The 18620-nt window shown below is 43.9% G+C and overlaps 1 protein-coding gene across 1 annotated transcript; it reads left to right on the plus strand.

Moving 5' to 3' along the window:
* The first annotated feature begins 1690 nt into the window (after window positions 1-1690).
* Window positions 1691-18383, plus strand: LOC118938349 (stonustoxin subunit beta-like). Its single transcript, XM_036941906.1, has 4 exons — window positions 1691-1884; window positions 16379-16552; window positions 16760-16806; window positions 17236-18383. Exons 1-4 carry the CDS (start codon window positions 1832-1834, stop codon window positions 17781-17783), a joined length of 822 nt encoding a protein of 273 aa, XP_036797801.1. The 5' UTR covers window positions 1691-1831; the 3' UTR covers window positions 17784-18383.
* Window positions 18384-18620: the final 237 nt, after the last annotated feature.

Below are 18620 nucleotides of genomic sequence, written 5' to 3' on the forward strand. Positions count from 1 at the left end.
ACACTGGAGTGATAGATGTGTGGAAGATGAATGCGCAAGTAAAGATACTGGGGTGCAAAGGAGCAAAGAATAAATAACAATATGGGGATGAGGTAGTTGGGTGGGCTATTTACAGTTTGGCTGTGTACAGGTGCAATGATCGGTAAGCTGCTCTGACAGCTGATGCTTAAAGTTAGTGAGGGAAATATAAGACTACAGCTTCAGTGATTTTTGCAATTCATTCCAGTCATTGGCAGCAGAGAACTGGAATGAAAGGCGGCCAAAGGAGGAGTTAGCTTTGGGGATGACCAGTGAAATATACCTGCTGGAGCGCATGCTACGGGTGTTTGCTGCTATGGTGACCAGTGAGCTAAGATATGGTGGGGCTTTACCTAGCAGAGACTTGTAGATGACCTGGAGCCAGAGCATACATGTCGCAGTGTTGGGTAGTATATGGGGCTTTGGTGACAAAACGGATGGCACTGTGATAGACTGTATCCATTTTTCTGAGTAGAGTGTTGGAGGATATTTTGTAAATGACATCGCCGAAGTCAAGGATTGGTAGGATAGTCAGTTTTACGAGGGTATGTTTGGCAGCATATGTGAAGGATGCTTTGTTGCAAAATAGGAAGCCGATTCTAGATGTAATTTTGGATTGGAGATGCTTAATGTGAGTCTGGAAGGAGAGTTTACAGTCTAACCAGACACCTAGGTATTTGTAGTTGTCCACATATTCTAAGTCAGAACCGTCCAGAGTAGTGATGTTAGACGGGCGGGAGGGTGCGGGCAGCGATCGGTTGAAGAGTATGCATTTAGTTTTACTTGCATTTAAGAGCAGTTGGAGGCCATGGAAGGAGTGGTGTATGGCATTGAAGCTCATCTGGAGGTTTGTTAACACAGTGTCCAAAGAAGGGCCAGAAGTATACAGAATGGTGTCGTCTGCATAGAGGTGGATCAGAGACTCACCAGCAGCAAGCGCGACATCATTGAAGTGTACAGAGAAAAGAGTCGGCCCGAGAATTGAACCCTGTGGCACCCCCATAGAGACTGCCAGAGGTCCAGACAACAGGCCCTCTCATTTGACACACTGTACTCTGTCTGAGAAGTAGTTGGTGAACCAGGTGAGGCAGTCATTTGAGAAACCAAGGCTGTTAAGTCTGCCAATAAGAATGCGATGATTGACAGAGTCGAAAGTCTTGGCCAGGTCGATGAAGACGGCTGCACAGTATTGTCTTTTATTGATGGCGGTTATAATATTGTTTAGGACCTTGAGCGTGGCTGAGGTGCACCCATGAAACCGTGAAACAAGATTGCATAGCGGAGAAGGTACGTTGGGATTCGAAATGGTCGGTGATCTGTTTGTTAACTTGGCTTTTGAAGACTTAAGAAAGGCAGAGAAGGATAGATATAGGTCTGTAACATTTTGGGTCTAGAAGAGGGGGATGACCGCGGCAGCTTTCCAATCTTTGGGGATCTCAGGTGATACGAAAGAGAGATTGAACAGGTTCGTAATAGGGGTTGCAACAATTGCGGCGGATAATTTAAAAAAGAGAGGGTCCAGATTGTCTAGCCCAGCTGATTTGTAGGGTTCCAGAATTTGCTCTTTCAGAACATCAGCTATCTGGATTTGGGTAAAGGAGAAATGGGGGATTATGTTGAAAAAATACACTGCCACTATTTTCAACAACAAATAATAGCAGTTTGGTTTTAATATGATTTTACTCTTTGCAGGCTGTCACGCTGTCTAGTCACAGAGGAAAGCTGTGCTTCTCTGGTCTCTGCTCTGAAGTCAAACCCCTCACACCTGAGTGAGCTGGATCTGAGTAACAATGACCTGAAAGATTCAGGAGTGATGCTCCTCTCTGCTGGACTGGGGAATGCCCACTGTAAACTGGAGACTCTGAGGTCAGTATTCCTGTAATTGGTCAACAACTGATAACTGTTCACCAGATCCACATGTGTTTACCAGGCACACATAGTCCACACCATATGTGTTTGGACAGTGAAGCTTACAGTTTTTAATTTGGTGCTATGCTCAGCATTTTGGATTTGAGATAGAATGTTTCATATTAGGTGACAGTACAGAATGTCACCTTTTATAGGAGTTTATTCATACATATCTGTTTTCCCCTTTAGAAATGAAAGCACTTTATGTATCTAGTTCTTCTCTTTGAAGAAGTCGTAATTATTTGGACAAATTCACTTATGTTGTATTAATGTAGTCATAACTGTCGTATTTGGTCACACATTCCTTGCCTGCAGTGATTACATCAAGCTTATGACTACAAACTTGTTGAATGCATTTGCTGTTTGTTTTGGATGTGTTTTGGATGATGTTTTTCTCAATAGAAACTGAATGGTTATATGGCAGACATACGCCCCCTTTGGAGAGATTGGGTACCCCTAGTAAACTGGAAAAAAAATCTGTCAAAAATTGTTAATATATGCAAATAAAAATTATTATTGGATAGAAAACACTCTAAAGATTCTAAAACCGTTGGAATTATGTCTGTAAGTATAGCAGAACTCACAGGGCAGGCATTCTTCCAAACTAGTTTTTGTGGCCATGAAAGTTGGAGCAACTTTGACGTCATGGCCCCCACCCTTCCCAACCAGCTATGATTCTGGGGACACTTTCTTTCTCTTCCGCTAGATGTCCTCTTTCATTAGAGCTTCAAACCGTTCAAATCGCGCAAGAATTGACCCTATGGGAGTGAAATTAGTGCGTGCCACGAGAGAATAGGCTGTGCGTATGGGCGCGAATTGGTCACAGCCATTCCTTTGTTTCCAGCACTCAAGAGAAGGGCAGACGATGGCCGATTGAATTGAAGTTTGTTTTGCACGTCTAAAACATCATAAAGCTTGCTTCTGCACTTAGTTTGACCTGTTTAGTCGACATATAATGTGTAATTTTGAAGTTTTGATGCGCAACTTATCCGGACCAGAGGACGTTTTGGGTGCATTTCAACTGATGTTATTAGCAGTAGCTAATACAAAGACGCAAGACTTGAAACCAAACGATGTATTGGGTAAGTATGAAGCCTTCCAGAACATTCTGAACGAAGACCATCGAAGGTAAGGGAATATTTATGCTTAAATCTGTGTTTCTGTTGACTCCAACATTACGTGGAAATGTAGCTTGGAACTGAGCGCTGTCTCACAATATGGAATAGTGTGCGATTTCTGTAACGTTAAAAATAAATCTAACACAGCGGTTGCATAAAGAAGCAGTGTATCTTTCTAACTATATGTAGAACATGTATATTTAGTCAAAGTTTATGATGTCTATTTACGTTATCTTGCCGCGCTACATAGATTTCCTGCGGGCATTTTTGAGTAATTTCTGAAGGTGAACTCACTGTAAATGGACATTTATGGATATAAATGGCATATTATTGAAGAAAAAAAAAATGTACTGTGTAATATGTCATATTACTGTCATCTGATGAAGATTTTCAAAAGGTTAGTGAGCGATTTATTTTTTAATCCTGCGTTTGTTGATTGCATGTTTTGGCTATTGAAATGAGCTGTGTCTGGTGGTGGTTTTACATATATATGTGCTATGTTTTCGCCGTAAAACATTTTAGAAATCTGACTTGCTGGCTAGATGAACAAGATGTTTATCTTTCATTTGAGCTATTGGACTTGTTAATGTGTGGAGGTTAAATATTTTTAAGAATATTTTTGCGTTCCATGCGCCACCGTTTCAGCTGCACGTGGGAGGGTTGATTCCCAATTGGGAACCAATATCGTAAACAGGTTAATAATGTCCTCTGTCATTTTGGGGTCACTTCCCTTCTGTTGTAAGTAAGAATAGAATATCATAAATAATCATTAATGAATTGTGAATGATGATTAATGAGAAAGTTACAGAGGCACAAAGATCATGCCTCCTCTGTTAGAGAGGTTCGCTGTTTTGTTGTAGCCTCTGTAACTTTATCACTCATCAAAATTCATGATTGAATCATGATTTTTCTTAATCATGGCATTATCAGGATTAATTTAGTAGTGTTTGTAAACATGTTATCTACTCACTTAGACAAAAGATTAATCACATCTTCATCCACCATTCAGTTACTATTGGGCAAAACATAACCCAAAACATAACCAAATCCAACCGGTCCTGGTTAGTCCATGGATGGCAAACCAAATGCTTCTGGAAGTGGTGTTGGAGGGCCAGTAGGAGGCACTCTTTCCTCTGGTCTAAAAAATATCCCAATGCCCCAGGGCTGTGATTGGGGACACTGCCCTGTGTAGGGTGCCGTCTTTCGGATGGGACATCCCATGGCACTTATCTTAAGAGTAGGGGTGTTAACCCCGGTGTCCTGGCTAAATTCCCAAGCTGTCCCTCATACCATCATGGTCACCTAATCATCCCCAGCTTACAATTGGCTCATTCATCCCCCTCCTCTCCCCTGTAACTATTCCCCAGGTCGTTGCTGTAAATGAGAACGTGTTCTCAGTCAACTTACCTGGTAAAATAAATAAATAAAAACTGCAAATGCAGCCAACAGGTGTGGGACCAAATACTAAACTTTTGACTACTTTAATACACTATAAGTGAATTGATCAGAATTCTTATGACTTCTTCAAATGAGGGGACTAGATACATAACGTGCTTTTATTTTTCAAAACATAGAAACAGATATATATGAAAATACCCTGAAGTCCCAAATTGAAGATGTTAGCTTTACTGTCAAAATAAATATAATGTGGACAGTATACTCAATTTCTTGCTCTTACAAGAAAATGTTCAGAGTATGTAACATCTAGCACTCTGAATCAAACCTTGGTCCTATCACACTTAGAGTACCGTCCAGTTATATGGTCAATCCCTGGTCCTATTACATTTAGAGTACTGTCTGGTTATATGGTCAATCCTTGGTCCTATCACACTTAGAGTACCGTCCAGTTATATGGTCAATCCCTGGTCCTATCACACTTAGAGTACTGTCTAGTTATATGGTCAATCCTTGGTCCTATCACACTTAGAGTACCGTCCAGTTATATGGCCAATCCCTGGTCCTATCACACTTAGAGTGCTGTCTGGTTATATGGTCAATCCCTGGTCCTATCACACTTAGAGTACCGTCTGGTTATATGGTCAATCCCTGGTCCTATCACACTTAGAGTACCGTCCAGTTATATGGTCAATCCCTGGTCCTATCACACTTAGAGTACTGTCTGGTTATATGGTCAATCCTTGGTCCTATCACACTTAGAGTACTGTCTGGTTATATGGTCAATCCCTGGTCCTATCACACTTAGAGTGCTGTCTGGTTATATGGTCAATCCTTGGTCCTATCACACTTAGAGTACTGTCTGGTTATATGGTCAATCCCTGGTCCTATCACACTTAGAGTACTGTCTGGTTATATGGTCAATCCCTGGTCCTATCACACTTAGAGTACTGTCTGGTTATATGGTCAATCCTTGGTCCTATACACTTAGAGTACTGTCCAGTTATATGGTCAATCCCTGGTCCTATCACACTTAGAGTACTGTCTGGTTATATGGTCAATCCCTGGTCCTATCACACTTAGAGTACTGTCTGGTTATATGGTCAATCCTTGGTCCTATCACACTTAGAGTACCGTCCAGTTATATGGCCAATCCCTGGTCCTATCACACTTAGAGTACTGTCTGGTTATATGGTCAATCCCTGGTCCTATCACACTTAGAGTACTGTCTGGTTATATGGTCAATCCCTGGTCCTATCACACTTAGAGTACTGTCTGGTTATATGGTCAAGCCTTGGTCCTATCACACTTAGAGTACTGTCTGGTTATATGGTCAATCCTTGGTCCTATACACTTAGAGTACTGTCCAGTTATATGGTCAATCCCTGGTCCTATCACACTTAGAGTACTGTCTGGTTATATGGTCAATCCCTGGTCCTATCACACTTAGAGTACTGTCTGGTTATATGGTCAATCCTTGGTCCTATCACACTTAGAGTACTGTCCAATTATATGGTCAATCCCTGGTCCTATCACACTTAGAGTACTGTCTGGTTATATGGTCAATCCCTGGTCCTATCACACTTAGAGTACTGTCTGGTTATATGGTCAATCCCTGGTCCTATCACACTTAGAGTACTTTCTGGTTATATGGTCAATCCTTGGTCCTATCACACTTAGAGTACTGTCCAGTTATATGGTCAATCCCTGGTCCTATCACACTTAGAGTACCGTCCAGTTATATGGTCAATCCCTGGTCCCATCACACTTAGAGAGCTGTCTGGTTATATGGTCAATCCCTGGTCCTATCACACTTAGAGTACCGTCCAGTTATATGGTCAATCCTTGGTCCTATCACACTTAGAGTACCGTCCAGTTATATGGTCAATCCCTGGTCCTATCACACTTAGAGTACTGTCTAGTTATATGGTCAATCCTTGGTCCTATCACACTTAGAGTACCGTCCAGTTATATGGCCAATCCCTGGTCCTATCACACTTAGAGTGCTGTCTGGTTATATGGTCAATCCCTGGTCCTATCACACTTAGAGTACCGTCTGGTTATATGGTCAATCCCTGGTCCTATCACACTTAGAGTACCGTCCAGTTATATGGTCAATCCCTGGTCCTATCACACTTAGAGTACTGTCTGGTTATATGGTCAATCCTTGGTCCTATCACACTTAGAGTACTGTCTGGTTATATGGTCAATCCCTGGTCCTATCACACTTAGAGTGCTGTCTGGTTATATGGTCAATCCTTGGTCCTATCACACTTAGAGTACTGTCTGGTTATATGGTCAATCCCTGGTCCTATCACACTTAGAGTACTGTCTGGTTATATGGTCAATCCCTGGTCCTATCACACTTAGAGTACTGTCTGGTTATATGGTCAATCCTTGGTCCTATACACTTAGAGTACTGTCCAGTTATATGGTCAATCCCTGGTCCTATCACACTTAGAGTACTGTCTGGTTATATGGTCAATCCCTGGTCCTATCACACTTAGAGTACTGTCTGGTTATATGGTCAATCCTTGGTCCTATCACACTTAGAGTACCGTCCAGTTATATGGCCAATCCCTGGTCCTATCACACTTAGAGTACTGTCTGGTTATATGGTCAATCCCTGGTCCTATCACACTTAGAGTACTGTCTGGTTATATGGTCAAGCCTTGGTCCTATCACACTTAGAGTACTGTCTGGTTATATGGTCAATCCTTGGTCCTATACACTTAGAGTACTGTCCAGTTATATGGTCAATCCCTGGTCCTATCACACTTAGAGTACTGTCTGGTTATATGGTCAATCCTTGGTCCTATACACTTAGAGTACTGTCCAGTTATATGGTCAATCCCTGGTCCTATCACACTTAGAGTACTGTCTGGTTATATGGTCAATCCCTGGTCCTATCACACTTAGAGTACTGTCTGGTTATATGGTCAATCCTTGGTCCTATCACACTTAGAGTACTGTCCAATTATATGGTCAATCCCTGGTCCTATCACACTTAGAGTACTGTCTGGTTATATGGTCAATCCCTGGTCCTATCACACTTAGAGTACTGTCTGGTTATATGGTCAATCCCTGGTCCTATCACACTTAGAGTACTTTCTGGTTATATGGTCAATCCTTGGTCCTATCACACTTAGAGTACTGTCCAGTTATATGGTCAATCCCTGGTCCTATCACACTTAGAGTACCGTCCAGTTATATGGTCAATCCCTGGTCCCATCACACTTAGAGAGCTGTCTGGTTATATGGTCAATCCCTGGTCCTATCACACTTAGAGTACCGTCCAGTTATATGGTCAATCCTTGGTCCTATCACACTTAGAGTACCGTCCAGTTATATGGTCAATCCCTGGTCCTATCACACTTAGAGTACTGTCTAGTTATATGGTCAATCCTTGGTCCTATCACACTTAGAGTACCGTCCAGTTATATGGCCAATCCCTGGTCCTATCACACTTAGAGTGCTGTCTGGTTATATGGTCAATCCCTGGTCCTATCACACTTAGAGTACCGTCTGGTTATATGGTCAATCCCTGGTCCTATCACACTTAGAGTACCGTCCAGTTATATGGTCAATCCCTGGTCCTATCACACTTAGAGTACTGTCTGGTTATATGGTCAATCCTTGGTCCTATCACACTTAGAGTACTGTCTGGTTATATGGTCAATCCCTGGTCCTATCACACTTAGAGTGCTGTCTGGTTATATGGTCAATCCTTGGTCCTATCACACTTAGAGTACTGTCTGGTTATATGGTCAATCCCTGGTCCTATCACACTTAGAGTACTGTCTGGTTATATGGTCAATCCCTGGTCCTATCACACTTAGAGTACTGTCTGGTTATATGGTCAATCCTTGGTCCTATACACTTAGAGTACTGTCCAGTTATATGGTCAATCCCTGGTCCTATCACACTTAGAGTACTGTCTGGTTATATGGTCAATCCCTGGTCCTATCACACTTAGAGTACTGTCTGGTTATATGGTCAATCCTTGGTCCTATCACACTTAGAGTACCGTCCAGTTATATGGCCAATCCCTGGTCCTATCACACTTAGAGTACTGTCTGGTTATATGGTCAATCCCTGGTCCTATCACACTTAGAGTACTGTCTGGTTATATGGTCAATCCCTGGTCCTATCACACTTAGAGTACTGTCTGGTTATATGGTCAAGCCTTGGTCCTATCACACTTAGAGTACTGTCTGGTTATATGGTCAATCCTTGGTCCTATACACTTAGAGTACTGTCCAGTTATATGGTCAATCCCTGGTCCTATCACACTTAGAGTACTGTCTGGTTATATGGTCAATCCTTGGTCCTATACACTTAGAGTACTGTCCAGTTATATGGTCAATCCCTGGTCCTATCACACTTAGAGTACTGTCTGGTTATATGGTCAATCCCTGGTCCTATCACACTTAGAGTACTGTCTGGTTATATGGTCAATCCTTGGTCCTATCACACTTAGAGTACTGTCCAATTATATGGTCAATCCCTGGTCCTATCACACTTAGAGTACTGTCTGGTTATATGGTCAATCCCTGGTCCTATCACACTTAGAGTACTGTCTGGTTATATGGTCAATCCCTGGTCCTATCACACTTAGAGTACTTTCTGGTTATATGGTCAATCCTTGGTCCTATCACACTTAGAGTACTGTCCAGTTATATGGTCAATCCCTGGTCCTATCACACTTAGAGTACCGTCCAGTTATATGGTCAATCCCTGGTCCCATCACACTTAGAGAGCTGTCTGGTTATATGGTCAATCCCTGGTCCTATCACACTTAGAGTACCGTCTGGTTATATGGTCAATCCTTGGTCCTATCACACTTAGAGTACCGTCCAGATATATGGCCAATCCCTGGTCCTATCACACTTAAAGTACTGTCTGGTTATATGGTCAATCCCTGGTCCTATCACACTTAGAGTGCTGTCTGGTTATATGGTCAATCCTTGGTCCTATCACACTTAGAGTACTGTCTGGTTATATGGTCAATCCCTGGTCCTATCACACTTAGAGTACTGTCTGGTTATATGGTCAATCCCTGGTCCTATCACACTTAGAGTACTGTCTGGTTATATGGTCAATCATTGGTCCTATCACACTTAGAGTACTGTCCAGTTATATGGTCAATCCCTGGTCATATCACACTTAGAGTACCATCCAGTTATATGGTCAATCCCTGGTCCTATCACACTTAGAGTACTGTCTGGTTATATGGTCAATCCTTGGTCCTATCACACTTAGAGTACCGTCCAGTTATATGGCCAATCCCTGGTCCTATCACACTTAGAGTACTGTCTGGTTATATGGTCAATCCCTGGTCCTATCACACTTAGAGTGCTGTCTGGTTATATGGTCAATCCTTGGTCCTATCACACTTAGAGTACTGTCTGGTTATATGGTCAATCCTTGGTCCTATACACTTAGAGTACTGTCCAGTTATATGGTCAATCCCTGGTCCTATCACACTTAGAGTACTGTCTGGTTATATGGTCAATCCCTGGTCCTATCACACTTAGAGTACTGTCTGGTTATATGGTCAATCCCTGGTCCTATCACACTTGGAGTACTGTCTGGTTATATGGTCAATCCCTGGTCCTATCTCACTTAGAGTACTGTATGGTTATATGGTCAATCCCTGGTCCTATCACACTTAGAGTACCGTCCAGTTATATGGTCAATCCTTGGTCCTACACACTTAGAGTACTGTCCAGTTATATGGTAAATCCCTGGTCCTATCACACTTAGAGTACTGTCTGGTTATATGGTCAATCCTTGGTCCTATACACTTAGAGTACTGTCCAGTTATATGGTCAATCCCTGGTCCTATCACACTTAGAGTACTGTCTGGTTATATGGTCAATCCCTGGTCCTATCACACTTAGAGTACTGTCTGGTTATATGGTCAATCCTTGGTCCTATCACACTTAGAGTACTGTCCAGTTATATGGTCAATCCCTGGTCCTATCACACTTAGAGTACTGTCTGGTTATGTGGTCAATCCTTGGTCCTATCACACTTAGAGTACTGTCTGGTTATATGGTCAATCCTTGGTCCTATACACTTAGAGTACTGTCCAGTTATATGGTCAATCCCTGGTCCTATCACACTTAGAGTACTGTCTGGTTATATGGTCAAGCCTTGGTCCTATCACACTTAGAGTACTGTCCAGTTATATGGTCAATCCCTGGTCCTATCACACTTAGAGTACTGTCTGGTTATATGGTCAATCCCTGGTCCTATCACACTTAGAGTACTGTCTGGTTATATGGTCAAGCCTTGGTCCTATCACACTTAGAGTACTGTCCAGTTATATGGTCAATCCCTGGTCCTATCACACTTAGAGTACTGTCTGGTTATATGGTCAATCCCTGGTCCTATCACACTTAGAGTACTGTCCAGTTATATGGTCAATCCCTGGTCCTATCACACTTAGAGTACTGTCCAGTTATATGGTCAATCCCTGGTCCTATCACACTTAGAGTACTGTCCAGTTATATGGTCAATCCCTGGTCCTATTACACTTAGAGTACTGTCTGGTTATATGGTCAATCCTTGGTCCTATCACACTTAAAGTACTGTCTGGTTATATGGTCAATCCCTGGTCCTATCACACTTAGAGTACTGTCTGGTTATATGGTCAAGCCTTGGTCCTATCACACTTAGAGTACTGTCTGGTTATATGGTCAATCCCTGGTCCTATCACACTTAGAGTACTGTGTGGTTATATGGTCAAGCCTTGGTCCTATCACACTTAGAGTACTGTCCAGTTATATGGTCAATCCCTGGTCCTATCACACTTAGAGTACTGTCTGGTTATATGGTCAATCCCTGGTCCCATCACACTTAGAGTACTGTCTGGTTATATGGTCAAGCCTTGGTCCTATCACACTTAGAGTACTGTCCAGTTATATGGTCAATCCCTGGTCCTATCACACTTAGAGTACTGTCTGGTTATATGGTCAATCCCTGGTCCTATCACACTTAGAGTACTGTCCAGTTATATGGTCAATCCCTGGTCCTATCACACTTAGAGTACTGTCCAGTTATATGGTCAATCCCTGGTCCTATCACACTTAGAGTACTGTCCAGTTATATGGTCAATCCCTGGTCCTATCACACTTAGAGTACTGTCCAGTTATATGGTCAATCCCTGGTCCTATCACACTTAGAGTGCTGTCTGGTTATATGGTCAATCCTTGGTCCTATCACACTTAGAGTACTGTCCAGTTATATGGTCAATCCTTGGTCCTATCACACTTAGAGTACTGTCTGGTTATATGGTCAATCCTTGGTCCTATCACACTTAGAGTACTGTCCAGTTATATGGTCAATCCCTGGTCCTATCACACTTAGAGTACTGTCCAGTTATATGGTCAATCCCTGGTCCTATCACACTTAGAGAGCTGTCTGGTTATATGGTCAATCCTTGGTCCTATACACTTAGAGTACTGTCCAGTTATATGGTCAATCCCTGGTCCTATCACACTTAGAGTACTGTCCAGTTATATGGTCAATCCCTGGTCCTATCACACTTAGAGAGCTGTCTGGTTATATGGTCAATCCTTGGTCCTATCACACTTAGAGTACTGTCCAGTTATATGGTCATCTGCAGCAAAGAAATATATAAAAAAGCTTCAAATGGCTCAAAACAGGGCTGCCAGATTAGCTCTTCATTGCTCATTCCGTATTAATATTATGCAAATGCTTCAGAATCTCTCATGGTTGAAAACAAATTACTATCTCGTCTTTAGATTTTCTTTAGGAATGTAAAAAAAAAAAACACAGTATTTTTAAGACGAGTTAGTACATACTAGCAACACGCATTATCACCAACCAAACACGTAAATTCAGAGCATCTAAGACAACCCAAGCCAAGGACAAATCGCCTTAAATCTACATGTTTTATATAGAGCCATAGCTGAATGGAACTCTTTACCAATCCATAATTCTCAGGCAAAAAGTCAATCCACCATCAAGAAAGAAATAAAATAACATCTAATGCGATAGACCATATGACTGGACAGGAAATAGAAAGCATCAACTGATTGTTAAATGTGTACCTGTCACGTATTATAATTGTCTGTGTTGTCTACTTGTTAAATGTTTGTAAAGTCTTAATTTGTAATTGTTTGTAATGTCTTAGTAATTCGTGTTGGACCCCAGGAAAATTAGCTAACTTTACGGCTTTACAGCTAATGGGGGTCCTAATAAAATTCACAATCTAAATCTGATACCTCACTGTCTGTCTTTTGACTGGTACTGCTTTTTAAACTGGTCTGGTCAGTCTACTCAAATGTTTGTACTATACATGTTTCTATCTACAAGCAGTACTTCGATCATTTGCCATTTCTAATAATGATACATCCCTTTATGAATATACTCTATCGTTCAAAAGTTTGGGGTCACTTAGAAATGTCCTTGTTTTTGAAAGAAAAGCACATTTTTTGTCCATTAAAATAACATCAAATTGATCAGAAATACAGTGTAGACATTGTGTCACGTTCTGACCTTTATTTCTGTTGTTTTGTATTTATTTAGTATGGTCAGGGCGTGAGTTGGGTGGGCAGTCTATGTTTGTTTTTCTATGTTTTGGGGCAGTTCTATGTTTTCGGCCTAGTATGGTTCTCAATCAGAGGCAGGTGTCATTAGTTGTCTCTGATTGAGAATCATACTTAGGTAGCCTGGGTTGCACTGTTTGTTTGTGGGTGATTGTCTATGTTGATGGCTTGTTTCAGCACAGGTCTCATTTTGTAGCTTCACGGTCGTATTTGGTTTATTGTTTTTGTTACTCGTTTGTATAGTGTTCAGTTTTTCTTGATTAAAGATTTGCCATGGACACTTACCACGCCGCGTATTGGTCCTCAGATCCATCTCGTCTCTCCTCTTCGGATGAAGAGGAGGACGGCCGTGACAGAATCACCCACCAACCAAGGACCAAGCGGCGTGGTAGAAAACAGCGACGGCAGCAGCAGCAACAACAGCGGCCGGTATCACAGGACTCCTGGACATGGGAGGAGATACTGAACGGAGAGGGACCCTGGGCACAGGCTGGGGAATATCGCCGCCCCAAAGCAGAGCTGGAGGCAGCGAAAGCTGAGCGGCGGCGATATGAGGAGGCAGCACGGCAGTGCGACAGGTACGAGAGACAGCCCCAAATTTCTTTTGGGGGGGGGCACACGAGGGGTGGAGCTAAGCCAGGTAGCAGACCTGCGCTCACTCCTCGTGCTTATTATAAGCAGCTAGATACTGGGCAGGCACCGTGTTATGCGGTTAAGCGCACGGTGTCGCCAGTACGTGCCCATAGCCCGGTGCGCTATGGGACAGCCCCCCGAGAGTGTCATGCGAGTGCGGGCATCGAGCCAGGGCGTATGGTGCCTGCTCAGCGGGTCTGGTCGCCGGTACGCAGTTTTGGCCCAGGGTATCCTGCGCCGGCTCTGCGTGCTGTGTCTCCGGGGCGCTGGGAGGGTGCAGTGCGTCCTCTGCCCGCGCTCCGCTCGTGCCGGGCGAATGTGGGAATGGAGCCGAAGGGAGAGGTGCGTGTAGTAAGCACTAGATCTCCCGTGCTTACCCACAGCCCGGTTCAACCTGTGCCTGCACTCTGGACGGTCCGGGCTAGAGTGGTTATCCAGCCTGGGGAAGTGGTGCCAAGGTTGCGCACCAGAGCTCCAGTGCTCCCCCACAGCCCGGTCTTTCAGGTGCCTCCTCTTAACCCCAAGCCTCCTGAAGGTTTTCCCAGCCTGGTGGTTCCTGTGGCAGCCCCACGCACCAGGCTGTCTCTCTGTCTCCTCCCTGCAGGTGGTCCTGTCTGTCCGGCGCCGCTGCCGGAGTCTCCCGCCTGTCCGGCGCCTCTGCCGGAGTCTCCCGCCTGTCCGGCGCCTCTGCCGGAGTCTCCCGCCTGTCCGGCGCCTCTGCCGGAGTCTCCCGCCTGTCCGGCGCCTCTGCCGGAGTCTCCCGCCTGTCCGGCGCCTCTGCCGGAGTCTCCCGCCTGTCCGGCGCCTCTGCCGGAGTCTCCCGCCTGTCCGGCGCCTCTGCCGGAGTCTCCCGCCTGTCCGGCGCCTCTGCCGGAGTCTCCCGCCTGTCCGGCGCCTCTGCCGGAGTCTCCCGCCTGTCCGGCGCCTCTGCCGGAGTCTCCCGCCTGTCCGGCGCCTCTGCCGGAGTCTCCCGCCTGTCCGGCGCCTCTGCCGGAGTCTCCCGCCTGTCCGGCGCCTCTGCCGGAGCCTCCCGCCTGTCCGGCGCCTCTGCCGGAGCCTCCCGCCTGTCCGGCGCCTCTGCCGGAGCCCCTCTGCCCAGAGCTGCTGTCTCTCTGTCCCGAGCAGCTGTCTCTCTGTCCCGAGCAGCTGTCTCTCTGTCCCGAGCAGCTGTCTCTCTGTCCCGAGCAGCTGTCTCTCTGTCCCGAGCAGCTGTCTCTCTGTCCCGAGCAGCTGTCCCTCTGTCCCGAGCTGCCCCTCTGTCCAGTGGGGTCATTGAGAGGGGTGGTCATGCTGAGAAAGCCACGGAGGCGGACAATAAGGCGGACTAAGACAATGATGAGGTGGGGTCCGCGTCCCGCGCCAGAGCCGCCACCGCGGACAGACGCCCACCCAGACCCTCCCCTATAGGTCAAGGTTTTGCGGCCGGAGTCCGCACCTTTGGGGGGGGGGGTACTGTCACGTTCTGACCTTTATTTCTGTTGTTTTGTATTTATTTAGTATGGTCAGGGCGTGAGTTGGGTGGGCAGTCTATGTTTGTTTTTCTATGTTTTGGGGCAGTTCTATGTTTTCGGCCTAGTATGGTTCTCAATCAGAGGCAGGTGTCATTAGTTGTCTCTGATTGAGAATCATACTTAGGTAGCCTGGGTTGCACTGTTTGTTTGTGGGTGATTGTCTATGTTGATGGCTTGTTTCAGCACAGGTCTCATTTTGTAGCTTCACGGTCGTATTTGGTTTATTGTTTTTGTTACTCGTTTGTATAGTGTTCAGTTTTTCTTGATTAAAGATTTGCCATGGACACTTACCACGCCGCGTATTGGTCCTCAGATCCATCTCGTCTCTCCTCTTCGGATGAAGAGGAGGACGGCCGTGACACATTGTTAATGTTGTAAATGACTATTGTAGCTGGAAACGGCTGATTTTTAATAGAATATCTACATAGGCGTACAGAGGCCCTTTCCGCCTAGAAGGCCAGCATCCTGGAGTCGCCTCTTCACTGTTGACATTGAGACTAGTGTTTTGGAGGGGACTTTTTAATGAAGCTGCCAGTTGAGGACTTGTGAGGCGTCTGTTTCTCAAACTAGACTCTCTAATGTACTTGTCCTCTTGCTCAGTTGTGCACCGGGGCCTCCCACTCCTCTATCTATTCTGGTTAGAGCCAGTTTGCGCTGTTCTTTACAACAACACAGTGTTGTACGAGATCTTCGGTTTCTTGGCAATTCCTCGCATGGAATAGCCTTCATTTTCTCAGAACAAAATAGACTGATGAGATACAGAAGAAAGTACTTTGTTTCTGGACATTTTGAGCCTGTAATCAAACCCACAAATGCTGATGCTCCAGATACTCATCTAGTCTAAAGAAGGCCAGTTTTATTGCTTCTTTAATCAGAACAACAGTTTTAAGCTGTGCTAACATAATTGCAAAAGGGTTTTTTCATGATCAATTTGCCTTTTAAAAATATAAACTTGGATTAACTAACACATGAGTGATAGTTGCTGACAATGGGCATCTGTACGTCTATGTAGATATTCCATTAACTGCGGTTTCCAGCTACAATAGTCATTTACAACATTAACAAAAACAAGGACATTTCTAAGTGACCCCAAACTTTTGAACGGTAGTGTATTTGGCAGGTTTCAGGACACTGATGTATCTGAAAATGTTGAAAAATTATATTTTCACCACCAAAGAAAAGCAGAGTGATTTTAAAATGATTTTAATCTTTGCAGGCTGTCAGGCTGTCTAGTCACAGAGGAAGGCTGTTCTTCCCTGGTCTCAGCTCTGAGGTCAAACGGGTCACAACTGAGAGAACTGGACCTGAGCTACAATCACCCAGGAGACTCAGGAGTCAGACTGCTCTCTGCTGGACTGGACGATCCACACTGCAGACTGGAGAAACTCAAGTATGGACAGGGTTTATGTCAATGTTCATATCCGACATGTTTGAGTTATTAGGCTCTTTAAAACAAACATTCTTACCATCACTTGAACAAACTTATATGCTGTGTGTGTGTGTGTGTGTGTGTGTGTGTGTGTGCGTGTATTTGTGTGAATATGTGATGTCACATGTATCACTCAATGACTGTCTGTTCTTCTGCTTACCGCTGCAGTGTGGAACATGGTGGAGAGCACACAATGAAACCTGGGCTTAGAAAATGTGAGTGTTGACTGCTGTGAAGAATATGACTAAGAATAAGTCTTAATTCAAGTTAAGTCAAAGTCAAAGACCACCATCATTACTTACTTGGTCATATTAAATATCAGCTGTAGTTCTACAGAAGCAGAAATCAGGGACAAAGTTTAGAAAGAGTTGCTTTGACAATGTGTGTGTCTGTGTTTGTGTGTGGCGCATTTGTGTTACATAAGACATGTGTGTGTGTGTGTGTGTGTATGTAATTAATCGGAATAAGTGTGTTTTATATTACCATACAGTATAACATATGATCATTCAAAAAGTCTCAAATTACCATAACTTCTCATTTTGATACCTATAAACATCTACATTAAATGAATTAGTGAAAAGTGAGTTAACATTCTAATGTGAATGATGATGACTCCTAATATTGTGTCTGGTTTCATCCATCAGATGCCTGTGACTTCACGCTGGACCCAAACACAGTAAACAAACTCCTCTCTCTGTCCAAGGAGAACAGAAAGGTGACATGGAGGACAGAGGAGCAGCCGTATCCTGATCACCCAGAGAGATTTGAGGACTGGCAGCAGGTGTTGTGTAGAGAGGGTCTGACTGGGCGCTGTTACTGGGAGGTAAAGTGGAGTGGGAGAGAGGCTGTTATAGGAATGACGTATAAAGGAATCAGCAGAAGAGTAGGGGGTAAGGACTGTATTATTGGATTAAAGTCCTGGAGTCTGGACTGCTCTGAGAACAGTTACACGGCCTGGCACAATTATAATCACACTACCATAGACGTCCCCCCCTCCAGCTCCCACAGAGTAGGAGTGTATCTGGACTGGCCAGCTGGCACTCTGTCCTTCTACAGAGTCTCCTCTGACACACTGACCCACCTATACACATTCCACACTACATTCACTGAGCCCCTCTATCCAGGGTTTCATGTTTGGTTTGATGACTCCTCAGTGTCCCTGTGTCAAACACAACATGATGTTTCAATCTAATCATAGTCATGTTCAGTAAGACACACTGGAGCAACAATTGATATGAACTCTCTAGTCATGAGTTAACAGTTGATTATTAAATCTAAATATTAATGATTGTAAACTGGGTGGTGTGAGCCCTGGATGCTGATTGGCTGACAGCCATGTTGTATCAGACTGTATATAACGGGTGTGACAAAACAGGCTCTAATTTAGTTGGCAAACTGTTTATAATAGCAATTTGGCACCTAGGGGGTTTGTGAAATATGGCCAATATACCATGGCTAAAGGCTGTATCTAGGCACTCCCCATCTAGGCACTCCCCAAATTCAGAAGAATTTAGACATGGCACACCCCCTCGGACCTCCTTGTTGCTTAATGAAACACCACTGAAGTTGACAGACAGAGTCATTCCTATAATGAAACACCACACTGTGTTGTAAAATCTGTTTTCATTTAGAAATCATTGATCTTCTTGTTATTGGGCTTCTTGGTGTTTGTGAATATTGTTGTCTGTAGACTGTTTATTTTTCAAATTCTTGACACAACAATCTTGTTTCTGTATAAACTAAATTCCTCTGAATGAAATGTACATGTGACTAATAAAGTTAATCAACCAGATGAAAGAAGAGAGGTGGAAATGTTTTAATACTGATCAGAATATGACAGTACAGTAATAGATGAAAGAAGAGAGGTGGAAATGTTTTAATATTGATCACAATATGACAGTACAGTAATAGATGGAAGAAGAGAGGTGGAAATGTTTTAATACTGATCACAATATGACAGTACAGTAAATGGAGTACAGTAATAGGGGTTGTGTTCAGTACATACTTATTCAGGTGAAAATAAATGTTT

The sequence above is a fragment of the Oncorhynchus mykiss genome, chromosome 13, assembly GCF_013265735.2.
Source record: "Oncorhynchus mykiss isolate Arlee chromosome 13, USDA_OmykA_1.1, whole genome shotgun sequence".
Classification (NCBI taxonomy): Eukaryota; Metazoa; Chordata; class Actinopteri; order Salmoniformes; family Salmonidae; genus Oncorhynchus; species Oncorhynchus mykiss.

Excerpts from the sequence above, each read along its gene's own strand:
- LOC118938349 (XM_036941906.1), top strand. The coding sequence starts at position 1,832 with ATGCTCCTCTCTGCTGGACTGGGGAATGCCCACTGTAAACTGGAGACT. Across the intron at positions 1,885-16,378 it reads TGTAAACTGGAGACTCTGAG|GCTGTCAGGCTGTCTAGTCA; the intron begins GTCAGTATTCCT and ends TAATCTTTGCAG. Across the intron at positions 16,807-17,235 it reads GAAACCTGGGCTTAGAAAAT|ATGCCTGTGACTTCACGCTG; the intron begins GTGAGTGTTGAC and ends TTCATCCATCAG.